The sequence below is a fragment of the Scyliorhinus canicula genome, chromosome 10 (genome assembly GCF_902713615.1).
Source record: "Scyliorhinus canicula chromosome 10, sScyCan1.1, whole genome shotgun sequence".
NCBI classification, from domain to species: Eukaryota; Metazoa; Chordata; class Chondrichthyes; order Carcharhiniformes; family Scyliorhinidae; genus Scyliorhinus; species Scyliorhinus canicula.
In genome coordinates, this window is record NC_052155.1 from 180,535,074 (window position 1) to 180,550,987 (window position 15,914).

General features: G+C 40.4%; 1 protein-coding gene across 1 annotated transcript in view; it reads right to left on the minus strand.

The window, feature by feature from the left end:
- Window positions 1-15,914, minus strand: part of atp9b (ATPase phospholipid transporting 9B) — a 340,330-nt gene that overhangs the window by 36,514 nt on the left and 287,902 nt on the right. The window contains exons 16-18 of the mRNA XM_038810251.1: window positions 10,544-10,705; window positions 7,334-7,426; window positions 5,364-5,447 (exon numbers count right to left, since the gene is read on the minus strand). Coding sequence (XP_038666179.1) covers window positions 5,364-5,447; window positions 7,334-7,426; window positions 10,544-10,705 — 339 coding nt within the window. The remainder of the gene's footprint in view (window positions 1-5,363; window positions 5,448-7,333; window positions 7,427-10,543; window positions 10,706-15,914) is intronic.

Sequence of the window (15,914 nt, forward strand, 5' to 3'; positions counted from 1 at the left end):
GGGGGAGAAGGCGAGAGAGGGGGGAGAAGGCGAGAGAGGGGGGAGAAGGCGAGAGAGGGGGGAGAAGGCGAGAGAGGGGGGAGAAGGCGAGAGAGGGGGGAGAAGGCGAGAGAGGGGGGAGAAGGCGAGAGAGGGGGGAGAAGGCGAGAGAGGGGGGAGAAGGCGAGAAAAAGACTAGAGAAAGAGAAGGAGAGAGAGATGGTGAGAGAGAGAGAGAGAGAGAGAGAGAGAGAGAGAGAGAGAGGGCAAGAGAAAGAGCACAAGAGAAAGCGCACAGGAGAGAAAAAGGTGGACAGGTATAGGGAAGAAATCCCAGAGTTTAAGGCCCGAGGATCTGAAAGAATAGCCAGCAATGATGGAATAAAGAAATTTGGTGATGCACAGAGACCAAAATTGTAGTGATGCAAAGATATCAGAGGGGTGTAAGTATAGAGGGGATTAGAAAGTCAGAATAGATTTAAAAATACTAAAAGTTAAATAAATAATTCAAGCCCGAGTTTATGCGACAAATTAGTCCTTCAAGCAGCCCACCTTAGAAAAGGTTGCCTTCACTAAACACCACTGCTTGTTTGCCTCTACCAACACAAGATTACTTTTAACAACATGGTGATAGATAGAACATAGAACATAGAACAGTACAGCACAGAACAGGCCCTTCGGCCCTCAATGTTGTGCCGAGCCATGATCACCCCACTCAAACCCACATATCCACCCTATACCCGTAACCCAACAACCCCCCCCCCCCCCCCCCCCTTAACCTTACTTTTATTAGGACACTACGGGCAATTTAGCATGGCTAATCCACCTAACCCGCACATCTTTGGACTGTGGGAGGAAACCGGAGCACCCGGAGGAAACCCACGCACACAGGGGGAGGACGTGCAGACTCCACACAGACAGTGACCCAGCCAGGAATCGAACCTGGGACCCTGGAGCTGTGAAGCATTTATGCTAACCACCATGCTACCCTGCTGCCCCTAATGCAAGTCTATAGTTCAAAAAAGTGGTACGGCTCCCCTTTTTATTTTCACCACTTGGTCAGAACGTGTAGCATGCAGGCCAGATCAATATTATTTGCAACACCATTTTACCGGGGCATAAATTTAAAAAGTAAGTCTGTGTCCACAAATAAAATTGGAGATGGTCTTCTAAAACAGTCGGAATTCTGATGGGAATTCATTCACTCGCAGTTCCAGGTATAGCTCCATCCCCAAGTGGAGTAAAGAGTTCAAAATAAATTGGCCCAGGTTTTCCTGTAAAAGTTCTGGTCAGCAAATAGTGTTTGCCTTTATTTATCCATAAACGATACAGCAACCTCACACAATGGGGCAGCCCCGTCGTTTAACTCATATCCCAGTGTGGCTGCCCAAGCTGCATCGCTCAGTATCATGAAAATGGCGTTGACAGGATCACCATCAAAATTCCTGAATGGCGCGAGGTAGCTGGACTTGCACAGCAAATTGCAACTAACCTCGGCACAGAAAGTTAGGCCTGGTTAGTTTAGGATTCCCAAGAAATCAGAATACCTTACTTAACCGATATGATGAGCTCATTTTACGATAGCCGCTGGTTCTAAGATTTCAAAGAAGAGCAAAGGTTTTGACGAATTAGTTTCGAGAGAGTTGTCGGTTCCTGGTTGGCAGAGGCCCTTTCTCCCACTGGCCCTGTTACAATCTAATATTTAAGAAAATCAGCCAAGTGTTTATTTAAGCCAATCACTGAACTTTGATGGATGGCTTATGATGCTATGGGTGTGGTGCTCTGGTGTTAAGTGTGCATTTAGTTTGTGATTAATTTACATGATCAAGACTTCTGTCTCCTGCAAGACTTATGACTAAGCTGATTACTACCCATCCATGATGTCGTTCTTGGGAAACGCAAGAAATAATTGAATGCTCCTTTGTTTTAAAGAATGCTCTATAATTGACCCAGTTTGTATCATTTTGTCTTCAAAGTTTGACTTGGCTTTCATTTCCATACAATACGCTTAGCTATTGGACCTTCCGAGTTTTAATATTTTGAATTTGAATAATGATTTTCTGAACAGCAGTCATTTAACGGGTTATTCATACCTAATTTATTCAGACAGGGAACCTCTGAAGCAGAAGCAAGCATGAAAGATTACACCTGGCTGCAACAGCACAAAAGGATGCAAAAAGATACAGCAAGACGAACGAGTCAGACTTCTAATTAACACGTAACAAACAAACTCGGTAGGAACATACAACCAACAGCTTAATAAGATGGTCGTCTGTCTTCGCATAGAAGTAGGCGTATTTGGAGTTGGTCTTTATCTATTAAAAAAAGCTAAGCATCCAAGTCTCAGAAGTAGCTACTAGAGGACCAACTGTAAGAAGTGCATCAAGATTCTTTACGATCTAGGAGGCTCACGTGGGCCAAGTGTGGTCTGCGAGATGTACAATAATTTTCTCCAACCTGGAGTTACGTTTCTGAAGAAAATTAGCAGTTGCTGGCATCGACTACAGGTTACCCTATTCTATCCAAATGAAAATACATTGCTATCATCGTTAGCAAAACAAAGGTAGCTTTATGGGATTTATATTTGTATTGGTAAACATTAGAAATCAGGTATAGTTTTAAGTGGGTTTCATTTAATGTTTCTGTGCCTGAAAGGATAAAAGCTATAGTTAGATTCATGCTGGACAAAGGTGTTTGTATGTGTGGGGGTTGGTTTCAATTCCAACTGTGATTCTATTGTGCGAAGAGAAAGTTATAATGTAAAGAATAAATAGAACTAGCTGGGGTTGCTGAGCAATTCGAGATCCTTTAAGTTTTAGTTTTAACTGAATTTCTTGGCAGTTTCTGATAGGACCTCAGAGTGAATATCTCTCAACTTTGTCAGAAGACAGACAGGATGGGGTGGAGACAGGCTTCCTAAAGTCCAAGTGGGACACAAGGATTATTTTAGACGACTGCAGTTAAGGCAACAGAGACCAAGTTGTCCAGAAGAATTCAATGAAGAATATGCATAGCGTTCAGAGCTAAAGAGACAATTGCAGTAACCAAATTTAAAGTGGATTCGCAGCCTTCAAAAGGTAAATCAAATGTCATATGCCTTTTTAATACAGTCTTGGAATCGAGAGTCAAAGCAATTATGATCAGTTTGTACAGCAGTCAAGACAAATAAATCCTAAATGCGTTGGTGCAAAATCCTGGACTGGATTTGTTGTTAAAAATAGAGCAGAAGCTTTTTTCTAAAGTGTAATTTGGAAATCCTGGCCTGGATTTTGGAATGCAAACCACAAAGCAAACAGATAATTATGAAAGAATATTTCAAAGCGCGTTTTCAGGAGTGGAGTTTGGAAACTCTCACATGGCAATCACCTGGGTGGTTCTGAAGAGACGTTCACAAACAAACATTCACTTGGGATTCAAGAGTGGAGAGTGTATTCACCCACAGTCATCTTGTGTGCTTAAAAGGGACATTGTGTTAATAAGACTATTGTAGATTATTACTTTGCAATCCATGTTAATCCTAAAACCTGTTGTAATTGTTAAGATAAGGGGTGAGTAAAGGCGTGCTGTATCCAACTTTTTAATGTTTAATAAATTATTTTTTCTTGATATTAAAATTAATTAGTGGTCTAGGGACTCTGTTCCTCCATGTTTTATAAAACAAAAAAAAAGTTAAAGTCTCTTTCGCCAGGGTTACATTCTGGGATTTTCCCACCCAGTTACATCAACTGGGATCATTACATCATGCATTTATTAAATGGCATTTCTTTTGAAGTGTGTGGTAAGGGGCAACTTAATTTTTTTGTTGAGATGTGTAAAACTCCATTGGACAAGAGGAATACTGCTGGGGTACTGACTTCAAGCAGCATACATCAATTCAGATGTACCGACATCTCTTACAGTTTGCCAACCTTCTGTGCCAGATTAAATCTTATAAAGCAACTACCACAACGGAAGCTGGTTTACCAGAGCCCAGTTCAAAGACACGATAGCAGCTTATGCAGAACCAAATTCAACACTAATGTAGAGATAGGTGGCAAAAAGCTGCACTTTCATAATTTTGGGACAATTACAGTAATAGCGAAGATGGGTAGAAGTAACAGCAAGCGCACAAGCCCAGATCCAGCAGCATCTGGTGGTAAGATCAAATGAACATTATATTGCGTACAATAGATTGCAGTGGTCGGTGAACCCATTATCAGGCAAACTGTAGCCCAATGCAAGATCCTCCTCGCACCCATCACAGCTGCCATCAGAATTCTTAGATTTCTCAAGAAAAATGTCTAAAGTCAAAAGTCTGGGGCCACTCTATCGGTGTTGTATCTTTTGTTTAAATCAGACTTGCCGACTGCCATAAGATACAACAACCTATCCTGCTTTGGCCAGCAGCTGCTTCCCAATCTGTCCAAGGCTATGGCTCTGTTACATCGGAGCTGAAAAATAACTTCAGCAGCATTCTGTGGGACTCACGAGTTTGTTTTCTTTGATAACCTAGCTTGTTAAATCTAGGCTGAGTGTCCATTCATGAGAGGACATACATCCCGAGGGTCGCCACTGCTTTAGTCTGAGAGTCCATCTGGTGCTAGGTAGTGGTATTTGCCCAGCTCCAATGCAACTTCCATGAGCCATCAGTAAGAGAGCTGTAAAAAGGCCTTGCCTGTTTTTTTTTGATCCATGTGGTCATTATTTAGGTGCAGAGCAAGAAAGGGAACGTCAACCAGTAATTTGATCATCACTATTAACTGGGATGCTACTCCGCGACAACCATTAAGGTCTATGGTTTTAACCTTAATCTGTTATTAAGTAGCCAGATCCGAGCCATGGCTTCAACAGAAGTGTTACAATTAGTCTCAACACCCCAGGGTTACAGAGACAGGTGAGCCAGTGTTCCTCCACTGCTATCTGTTATCCACTGACATTCTATAGGAAAGTACCAAGTACCTGTGGATGGAAAGCAAGGTGAAGCCAGCTGCAGATCTTGTTAAATAACCTGCTGGCATTTACACATGTAGGCTGGCCACCAGGATCAGCCAAGGCCGAGCGATGAAACTGTAACCCTGCAGGAAACTGGTCTGGTGCCTCCTGGAAAAAAGTGGTGGTGGTGGTGTTGGGGGGGGGCAAACAACATTTTCAACATGGGTCAATTTAAACTGCAATCGTTTTAATATCCTGCAACTTTAAAAGTCTGAAGGAGGAAATTAATGAGCATCGGTAAAACGTTAGGCTGCTGGTGGAGAGAGAGAGAGAGAAAATTACGCTTCAAGTAAATCTCCTTTCAAAGCGAACAAGAAAATCTCCTCTTTGTGAATGGCACAGAACATTGCTGGTTATTTTGGTGAGCAAGATCTATTGGAAAACGCTTGCTCCAGCCGGGAGTATGATTATACCTCGAAATCCTGATACTGTTCTTCTGTTAGGGATTTCTTGGCCACCACTAGTATCCGCAGTCCTTCCCTAGCCATGTTCCCACACTGTTGAAGGTAAAGATAAAGAGCTGCTTAATCATAAATACTGCAGGGTTTTCGAGAGCCTCTGGAGCTGTCAAACATATACATATTTTGGATACATACCTATCTTTGTTTGAGAAACAGGCAGTATAGACTGCATCATTCCACATACACATACAAAAACTGGATATCTGTGATGCCATTAGTTATTTCCATTCCTAATAAAGGAAAGTGTCAAATGTGTTCATAAGAATGGGGTCAAAAATGGAAATTGGGTGGTCAGCAGTTAGTCAGCTGCAAATGAATTGAGGGCTCAGGTGATGGGCTTCATTCCTGGGGTGGGGTGTGTGTGTGATAAGTGTTGAGTCATGATGTTGCAGCCATCATGATGTGGGATGGGCTGGATGGGCCAGATGGTCTTTCCTTTCCAGTCAAGGTCATATTTACATGTGCAAAAGGCTTGCAGCAACCCGCTTTGTTTATATTGCTGTAGAGTATCGCTTTGCAACTGTAAACACAGTAGGAGATATTAGAATTAATTGTAAATACCGAATACTTATGGTTGCGACATTTTTAACATTTCTCTACAGCCAACCACCGAATGAACCAAATTGTCCGAAAGCACCTGTCGATGAAGGGCATTTCCAATAACAAAGTAAAGGTAGTGTCTCAAAACCGGCCACCTCGAAGCCGACTATGTATCAGATTTCAGATCTTGCCAGTTTTTGGGTTGTGCAATTCAGGCAGAGCTGGGTCAGGTCAAGTGTCGTTCAGACCACTCAGAGCACAAGAAAAGACAGGCACGCAAAGCTGATAACTAGTAGGCGAGTCACTCCGCCAATGCAGCACCTATCCCAACAATCTGGCAAGTTATTTTACTCATCTCAATAATAAAAACTCATGTAAGGCAGCTTAAAAAAAGGTCTGGCTTCAGTCAATACCAGTTTTTGAATAGCCAGGTTTGAGATACTACTTGCATTGACTGTAGGTGTCGTAATTGCCCCATTAAACCAGAATAATGCAAATTATTCATGATCTGTGGAAGGATCAAACTGGACATTCTGAACATATTTACTAATTCCGCACTGTTTGTTCTAAGTTACCAAACCAAGCCAAGGAATCAATGACCTAGAAATCTGATGACATTGCATGGGTGTCTGAGCCTCCAATATAGAACATAGAACATTACAGCGCAGTACAGGCCCTTCGGCCCACGATGTTGCACCGTCCTGTGAAACCCTTCTAAAGTGCCTCTACACTATTCCCTTATCGTCCAATATGATGGGCAGGAAGCATGAGCACATTCCAGACCCGCAGTCCATCATCCAGGTTCATCAGTAAAGGCAAAAAGGTAGGTGTCTAGGTCCCACACCTGAAATAGGCATATGCAAATTAAGGGGCTGCATACCTGTATGAGTCCTCTACGGGCTATCCTGAACAGATTAGGCTGACTTTGTTCAGGAAAACTAGGTCTTCTGGCAGCCTAACAAGGTGCAACTGACCACTGCAGGCTACTATGAAAAGGTTAGGCTGGCAAACAAAATACTTAAATTTAATGCAGAGAAGAGCAAGACTGCTCCTCTCAGCTGGGCATTAAAATCACAAGCTGCTGCAAGACACAGTCGACTCTTTCTACCAGACCACTCTACATTTCCCAGTTGGAGTCCCTTCCCCTTTAGCAACCTAATCAAAGGCTGCTGTTGGTGTACTGCAACCCGAATTTCAAAGCCTCTTCATTGGCTAGCTGTTCGAAGATGGTTAGGTATCCAAGGTTCATCAGTCTCTTTTAAGTGGGGTCAAAGGCCAATATGCGGCTCAGGTTTACCTGTTCAGGCACAAGGAATGTTCCCTGCATTTTATTTGGGCTAATTTCTGCACCAATTCGTCTAATGTTAACAATTTGTCCTTACCTCTTCTTCCAGCCAATCATTGTATTGTACGATGCTTGACATTGCCACATCAGCTCCTTTCATATAGAATGTGATTTCCCCTGAAGAATCATCCTAAACGTCAAAGTAAAATATAAAAGTTTACATTGGGACATATCGAGCCTAATTTTAAAAAGTTACACCAGGCTATTCCCCTCCTCTTTCTAGCCACTTAGTGACCATGGTGAATTCTCTCCTGGTCCTTGACCGCTTCTTTGATCTGAACTGTAATAACCCCTTGCCATTCCTTGTAAAGCAGAACGTTGTGCCTGCCCACTGCTTCTCCATCCAATGACTCTATTAAAAGTAACCCTGCTGTCACGTTACAGTCACAGTTGACGTTATAACTGGACAGGAAGATCACATCGTGGAACACTGGCTCAAAACACTGATGTTTTTTTTACAAAACATGGAAGAACATTGCTACAGGACCGCTAATTAGTTTTAACCATAAGAAAAAAAACATTTATTACTGATGGAAAAATTGGATTATAATACAATACTCCAATGTACCTCTTAATCTACAATGGTCTCATTAACACAAAGTTCCTTTTAAGCACCCAAGATGACTGTGGGTAAACACACTTCACTCTGAACCCCAAATGATTTGGGATGTCACCTCAAAATCCCCCCAGATGATTGTCGTATGAAGGTTTCCAAACTCCACTTCCCAAAACACACTTTAAAGTCTCTCAAAGTTATGCTTTCTTTTCACAGTTTGCATTCCGAAATCCAGACCAGGTTTTCCAATGACACTTTTAAACAAAGCTTCCACTCTACTTTTAACAGCGAATCCAGTCTAGGGTTTATTTTGTGTTGACTGCTGTGCAACCTGCTCACAATTGCTTTAACTCTCAACTCTCAGAATGTATTGAAATTTATTCAAATGTTTCATCTACCTCTAAAGTTTGTAGTCCCACTTTAAATTCAGTTACGGCAATTGTCTCTTTAACTTAGAACACATTGTTTACTCTTCCTTGAATTCTTCTGAACAATACCTTGGTCTCTGTTCACTTAACTCGAGACTTTGGACATTTCTCTTCATTTCTCGTTTCCTGATGTAGCTGGAATTTAGGTTTCTGACATCTGCCTTCTTAACCATTACTCTATATTATGGCTTTTCTTCTAGCAAAGTTGACAGATGTTCCTTCATTAGCCTTCTAAACCAACTAATTCTAGAAGAGCTGAGAGTTGCCTTCTCTTTTCACTACCTCTCAAATTAGCTAAACTAAAGATTAAAAGCTTTTCTACCTTACAAGACCCTGGTAAGCAACCACTGCTACTTTATTTATTCTTCACAGCTTAGCCCTCTCTAATCACAACAGAAACACAGTTGGAACTTAACTAACCCCCACACATACAAACACCTTTATCCAGAATGAATCTTACAATAGGTTTTACCCCTTTCCGGCACAGAAACATTAAACACACTTAAAAACTGTGCCTTATTTCTAATGTTTACCAATACAAACATAAATCCCGTAAAACTACTTTGGTTTCACTAACAATGATAGCAGTGTATTTTCATATGGAAAGAATGGGGTAACTTTTGAGATGAGGATCCCTGGGGTGTGGGTAACTTGAGAAGGTCATGGGACATCCTAGAGGGAGGAGACCGGAGAATGCCTTATGCCAGGGATACAGATCATGTAATTAATAGAAGGAGCCAGGTCCCGCTGTAGTTTTGCAGTCTGCTATTGGATTTTAAGTTGAAGAAAAGTGTCTGACAAGACAGAAGGATTTTCAGGTTGCTCTTGAAAGGATTTCTCTCCAAAGGTGCCCAGAGAAGCATGGATCCCTTAAATGTTAACTTTATTAATTAAATGGCATTTGAAATGTATTGCGCTGCTTAATAGTATACCGTCTAGGAATATACAGTGTCATGTATAGATCGTAAACGTTTCTTCCCCTTTTATTTAAGAACTGTTGTAAAACTATTTCTTTGTCATTAAATATTAATTCTGTATTTAAATTCAAGTTGGTTTTGCTACAAAACACACTGACTGGTCAGTGTTACCACTCCTGGGCAGCATGATGGCGCAGTGGGTTAGCCCTGCTGCCTCACAGTGCCAAGATCCCAGGTCCGATCCCGGCTCTGGGTCACTGTCAGTATGGAGTTTGCACATTCTCCCTGTGTTTGCGTGGGTTTCACCCCCACAACCCAAAGATGTGCAGAGTAGGTAGATTGGCCACACTAAATTGTCCCTTAATTGGAAAAGATGAATTGGGTACTCTAAATTTATTTAAAAAAAATAAGAATAAAAAAAAGTGTTACCACTCCTGTGGTTTAGTATATTCCCCCTCAGTCTCAAATTGTTGGGATTCTCGTACAGTCCAAACATTTGCCTAATCTCCAGGTAAGGTACAGAATCAAATCAAAAACCCTCACTGTCTTGCAGAGTTCTTATTCACTAGCTAATAACTGCTGCTTGCAAATACACGTGTGGAGGAATTCACTATCCAGGATCAATATACAGAATGGTGACTGGGGGATGTAGCAGAGTTACCTGCACCAACGTGAAATAGCACATTCTAAAAACAAGGGAAAAATCCAAGATTTTATTAGGGAGAGGGCAGAGCAGAGGAGTGGGAGATGTGAGGAACAGAGAGAGATTGTTGGTCTGAATGTTTGGCATTATTGATGTTTATTTCAATCACCTTCAAATGTGGTAAAAAAGTGTGTACTTCTGTGTAAATGCGACACTTAAAAGGATTTTAAGTGTTATGACCTATAAAGCAAAGCACCAGAAGTTCATCAATGGAAGTTATTCAATACGCTAACTCTGAAACATCTTTGACTTTTAGCTCCATAAACCCTTCCTCTTCCACCTATTGATGCATAGATTTTTAAATTCATATTTGCATTTTATAATTATCTCTCGCGCCTTTGTTACTAGCAGATGTAACGTCTCATGTTTGCTTTCTGTCATAAACAGCAATGTGTTGTATTAGTACATTCACTATTACATGAACACTCCATTGTGTTTTTAGGTGGTTTATGCCAGGAGCAGCTGCAGACACCTACCATGGCTTTGACATGTGATAACATTCAGACAAGGATGCTAATGCTTTTCGATGTTGCCCAAAAGCTGTAAATGAGCTTTAGCTTAAAGCAGTTTTGCAGGATTTAGCACACAATAAATATTTTAATGTTCCAATGCATTTTTGTCTACGCTGATTTACAAAACTCACCCTGACAATGATGCCCATTCTTTTGCTTTCAGATGTGAAAGGAAAAACCTGTAGAATGATGAATGGAAGGATTTGTCCACCAGGGGTCTTCAGCTGCATAGATGAGAGATCTCTGCTCACCAATGTCAGACCCACGCTTTGTGTCCACTGTACAAGGGCCACCTAAACAAATATCAAAGGTCAATCACAATTTTCTGCCCAATGCATTGAAGACGCCCACACACAAGGTCGGCGATATCTAAACGAGGTCAAGTGTCAGAATGTATATCACCCGAGTGAAGAGAACTGTATGCCATGAGATAATACAAAATAAACAAAATTCTTCAGAGCAAGTAGGGGATTTATGGAAGAGGTAGGCAACTCAAAACACTCGACTTTTAAAAATAATGATATCCCCATGGAATACAAATGAATCAATCATAATTTGATATCTGAAGAATATCAACTTTATATTACCAAAAATAAGTTTATTCCTTTTGAGACTTATTATGGTTAAAACAGCCAAACTGGCATTTTGACCTACAACAGAACACTCAATGTTTGTCATCAGTTTAGTAGAGAAGGAAATGATCTCATAGATCACGTGTTAAACATAGCATGGTGTTAATCACAATAGTGCAAATTCTTGAAACATGTTTACCCAAAAACATAAGCAGGTTATTGAGTAAGATCGATTAGCAGCCTATCAAAATACCAGGACAGGGCTCAGATTTCTGATACAACAAAATGTATTTACCATAATTAAAACTGAAAAGCATGCAATAAAACCCCTTGCTACTTAACATGTCTGAGCTAATGCGATTAACTTTATGAATGGTCCACTTTATGTGACCTTCCTCCTAAAGTAGCATTTTTGCAAACAGCAGCTAAATATGACAAGGTTAGAATTTTAAGCTTTTCTTTCTAATAATTTAATCATTCTCCAAGATCTAAAGTAGCATTTTTGTGTCACATCAATCAAGCTGAAGGTCCTTGAATTTGTATTTTTTTCCCCCTATAACTTTGCTCATTGGATAGGCTCAAGTCATTTTGGTGCACTCATTTGCGTGTTTAAAAGTTAGTCAGTAAAATCATTGTAATTACAATACTATAATTTTTTCTGTGGTAGAATAACTTTTGCACAGGATGTTGTCAGCTGCAAATGATTCAATACTCAAAGATTCATTTCCAATTTGCTCCGTGAAAGGTTACTATTACAACTTGACCTGCAAATTGTATCTCTGCTAATACACTATCATTTAATTTTATGCCCCATTGTACTGAAGAGTAAAGCATGCTATATTTGGTGACTCACATCTGTTTATTATTGAAGCTCTGTTTGGTTTAACAGCCTGTCTGAATTAGCAGCTTTCACTGCCGTTATCTTGGCTTGTTTTACCTGTTCAAAGATCCTGCACCACTCTGCTTCAATCTATAATTGTCTGGTTAACACACAAGACACAGAAAACCCAAAATTTACCAAAACGACAGGGACATAGCAAACATTGTGATTTTACCTGTGAGCAATATTGTTTTAAACAAATATATCTACGCTCCTGGCTGAGATGAATCAAGTATCTACTGAATTTTAAATTTCTTCGGAACGATTTATAAATGTGTACAATTTCCAAACATCAGCTATGCCAGCAGAAATATACACAGTATAAACGACTTGAGTTTATGAATATGCACTCTTTTAACAAAACTGGACTCGGTACATAATCTAACTTCAAACTCAAGTCGTAGTGAAATAAATTTCTAATATTCATCTTAAACAAGACAAAGCCAGTTACACATTTCGCAAATGAGTATAGGTTGATCAAAGTGTGGTCATTTTTATTGACAAATAAGAACATAATGCAGTGCAAGTCATATTTATCTGATGGTTATATTTATTCCGCTAATATTTCATTTTTCTTCTTGAGGTGTCGATGATAATGCGTATTGTCCATTGCTAGTTGCACTGTGGGACTGGATAGAGATGTTAAGTCCCTGACTAAAGAACATTAATGAACCAATTGGGCATTTCTTTTAATAAAAAAGCAACTCATCAGTTTTGTGGTCATTTTCCCAGTTATCAGCTCATCAATTACTGGACTAACGGTATTTAATTGCTCAACCTGCAGAGTGGGGATTTTTGAACTCAACCTCGAGTCTAGCACCATAGCCACTAGGCTACTGTACCCTGGCGAGTCTCCATGGCATCGGTAGTGACAAGCAAGTAAATGTAGCATTTTATAATGACAGGAGCATTATACAAAGAAACATATAATATAGTTGATCTCCAGTGGCAATAATAATCGTCTCTTTAAAGAACAGCTTCTCCGCTGTTTTGGTACTGACTAATCTGTTTGTACGCTCTCCCTTTTGTTTGCAGTCCACTCATTTTCTTTTTGTAATAGCTGTCACACATTTTTTTCTCACTGCATCTTTGCTTGCATATTACTTTTTATACTCTACTTTGTGTTGTTCTTGAACACATCCTGGAAAATGGTACAACAGAGAGCGAGGGACAGCGGAAATCTGGAGGGAGATGATTAGGATGAAGACCCATGGTGGGAAGGGCAGGGCTGGCATTTGGCAAGGCAGTAGGAGGTAGCAGAAGTGGCTAGGAGGAGGTAGAAGGCAGGGAGGAAATGAATAAAGGGACAGAGAAAATGTTTGCGGTGTGAGACAGAAGGCTTATTCGCCGTGCGCTTTTGATTACTTTCTTATTAAATACATTGTTACTCCAGCATGTAAAAAATCACTATTTGATCTGATTCTGGGTGTGACAGTTTATTTGGTGACCTAGGAGAAGAGATTATTTGGGAACAATGTAATCACATTCACTGCATGGACAGAAAAAGGGGAGAGAAAAATGAAAGGCAATAAAAAAAAGAAAAAAACTATTTGAAAGATGGCGAAGAGCAGCACGATCCTGATTAAATGGAAGGAGAATTTGTCAAACAAAACCAAAGTCTGGATGGTGAGAACTTTGTGCGGGATATATTATGAGCAGCAAATTTTTAAGGGGTGCGGAGAATGGGGGCATTGGAATAGTCACATCTGGAAGTGACCAGGGCATGAATGAGGGAATTATGAATTAAGAACAGCCAAGGTCCATTAGACTTGCTTCACATGTTGATAAATTGCGAGTTTACAGTATGGAATATTGGGAGGCACTTGGGCGGCACGGTAGAACAGTGGTTAACACTGTTGCTTCACAACGCCAGGGTCCCGGGTTCAATTCCTAGCTTGAGTCACTGTCTGCGTGGAGTCCGCATGTTCTCCCAGTTTCTGCCTGGGTTTCCGCCAACAATTCCCGAAAGACGTGCTGTTGGGTGAATTGGACGTTCTGAATTCTCCCTCAGTGTACCCGAACAGGCGCCAGAGTGTGGTGACTAGGGGATTTTCACAATAATGTCACTGCAGTGTTAATGTAAGCCTACTTGTGACAATAATAAAGATTATTATTGAAGAAAATTTAATTAAGAGAAGCCATTCAGCACCTGCCACCACAAGGCAGCTGTTGGATGAAACATTCAATAGTAATAGTAATCGTTATTAGTTTCCTCTTCTTTGGGGGAAAAAAAACAGAAGAGTGATAAAGATAAGGCTGTGGAAGTAGCTTATATGGATTTTCAGGAAGCATTTGATAGAATATCACACAAGAGACCTGTGCCAAAGATGGCAATAAATGGAATCAAGGAGAATGTGACCACAAGGATATTAAATTGATTGAAAGGCAAAATGGATAGTAGAGTTAAGTGCTGTTTCAGAGGTGTATTAAAGGCCGGTCTTGTTTATTATTTATATACACATGACCTGCACTGCAAGCAGAGGAGAATATAGTTACATTTGTTGATTCCAAACTGGGGATTTGACAAAGTGCAATGAGACTTGTGGAAATACTGCCAGAATAGGAAGACGGATAAATCAATCAGTGGCAGATGTTGTCCACTGTAGAGAAATATGACGTAGTACAATTGGCAAGTGATAGGGAAAAGTCAACGCAACATAAATGTAAGAATTTCAAGAGTGGAGTAGAGGGGCCAAGTGCATTCGGCCGTTAAAAGCTAGCATCACATGCTATGTTCACACACTGGGGTTTGCATTGAGAAGCACAGAATACAAAAGTAAGGAAGTAATATTGTACTTGTCCAAATGCCTACATTAGCCTGCAACTGAAGTATTATGTACAGTTCCAGGTCCCCACTAAGGAAATGGTTAATGCAGAGAGCTGTACATTCTCTTCCCCCCCCCACTTGAACAGCGAAGGTTAAAGATGATCTGCCGGAGGTGCTCAGATTATGAAGCGTAATAGGGTAAATAGTGATGGGTTGTTTCCAGTGATTGGTGAGATGGTTACAGAAAAGCACAATTTTAAAATCATCACAAAAAGGATTAAAAGGATATTTAGAAAAGTATTTATTTTATGGAGAGTGGCTAAAATTGTGGAAATCTTTGCCAAAGGCTGTGAAGGTAGAATTCACAAAAACTATTTAAAAATAAATTTAGGTAGGGAGAACGATTTTAGACTAGATGGTTTATGTGACAAACTCATGGATTTGATGTGCCAAATGGTTAGCTTCTATACTGTAAATATCTTATAATTCTATATAACATTTGTAGGCAATCAAAATATGAATTGAGGCTATTGCTCGATTACAACTTGTGTTTATATGGCATCTTTAACATAACATTTCTCAAGGCACTTCACAGGATCATTTATTGAACAAAGTATGACACGGGGCCACAAAACGAGATATTAGATCAGGTGACCAATGTTTGGTAAAGGGGGCCAGTTTTAAGGTTTTTCTTATTGGAAAAACACATAGTTAAGGTAATAATAATAATCTTATTTTCACAAGTGGGTTTACATTTATATTGCAATTAAGTTACTGTGAAAATCCCCTAGTCGCCACATTCCGGCACCTGTTCAGGTATTCGGAGGGAGAATTCAGAACGTCCAATCCACCTAACAGCACGTCTTTCAGGACTTGTTGGAGGAAACTGGAGCATCCAGAGGAAACCCACGCAGACACAGGGAGAACGTGCAGACTCCACACATAGTGATTCAAGCCGGGAATCGAACCTGGGACCTGGCGCTGAGAAGCAACAGTGCTAACCAAGGTCAAGGGGTTGGGGGGGGGGGGGGGGGGGGGGGGGGAATTCCAGAGCTTGGGGCGAGGCATCTGAAAACAAAGGGAATAATTTGCTGTACGACCATTCTCTATTAGTAAAGCGGTCAAAAGCAGCACTGTTTACATCGAAGATCAAGAAAATTAGTATCATATCTCAGATGATTCAACTATTTAATTTGGACAATTGTACATTGCATACTGTTTGGTGAATCTATTTTAGCTCCTAACACTTAAGTCAATCCTCCAGGTACTGTATTGAAGATTAA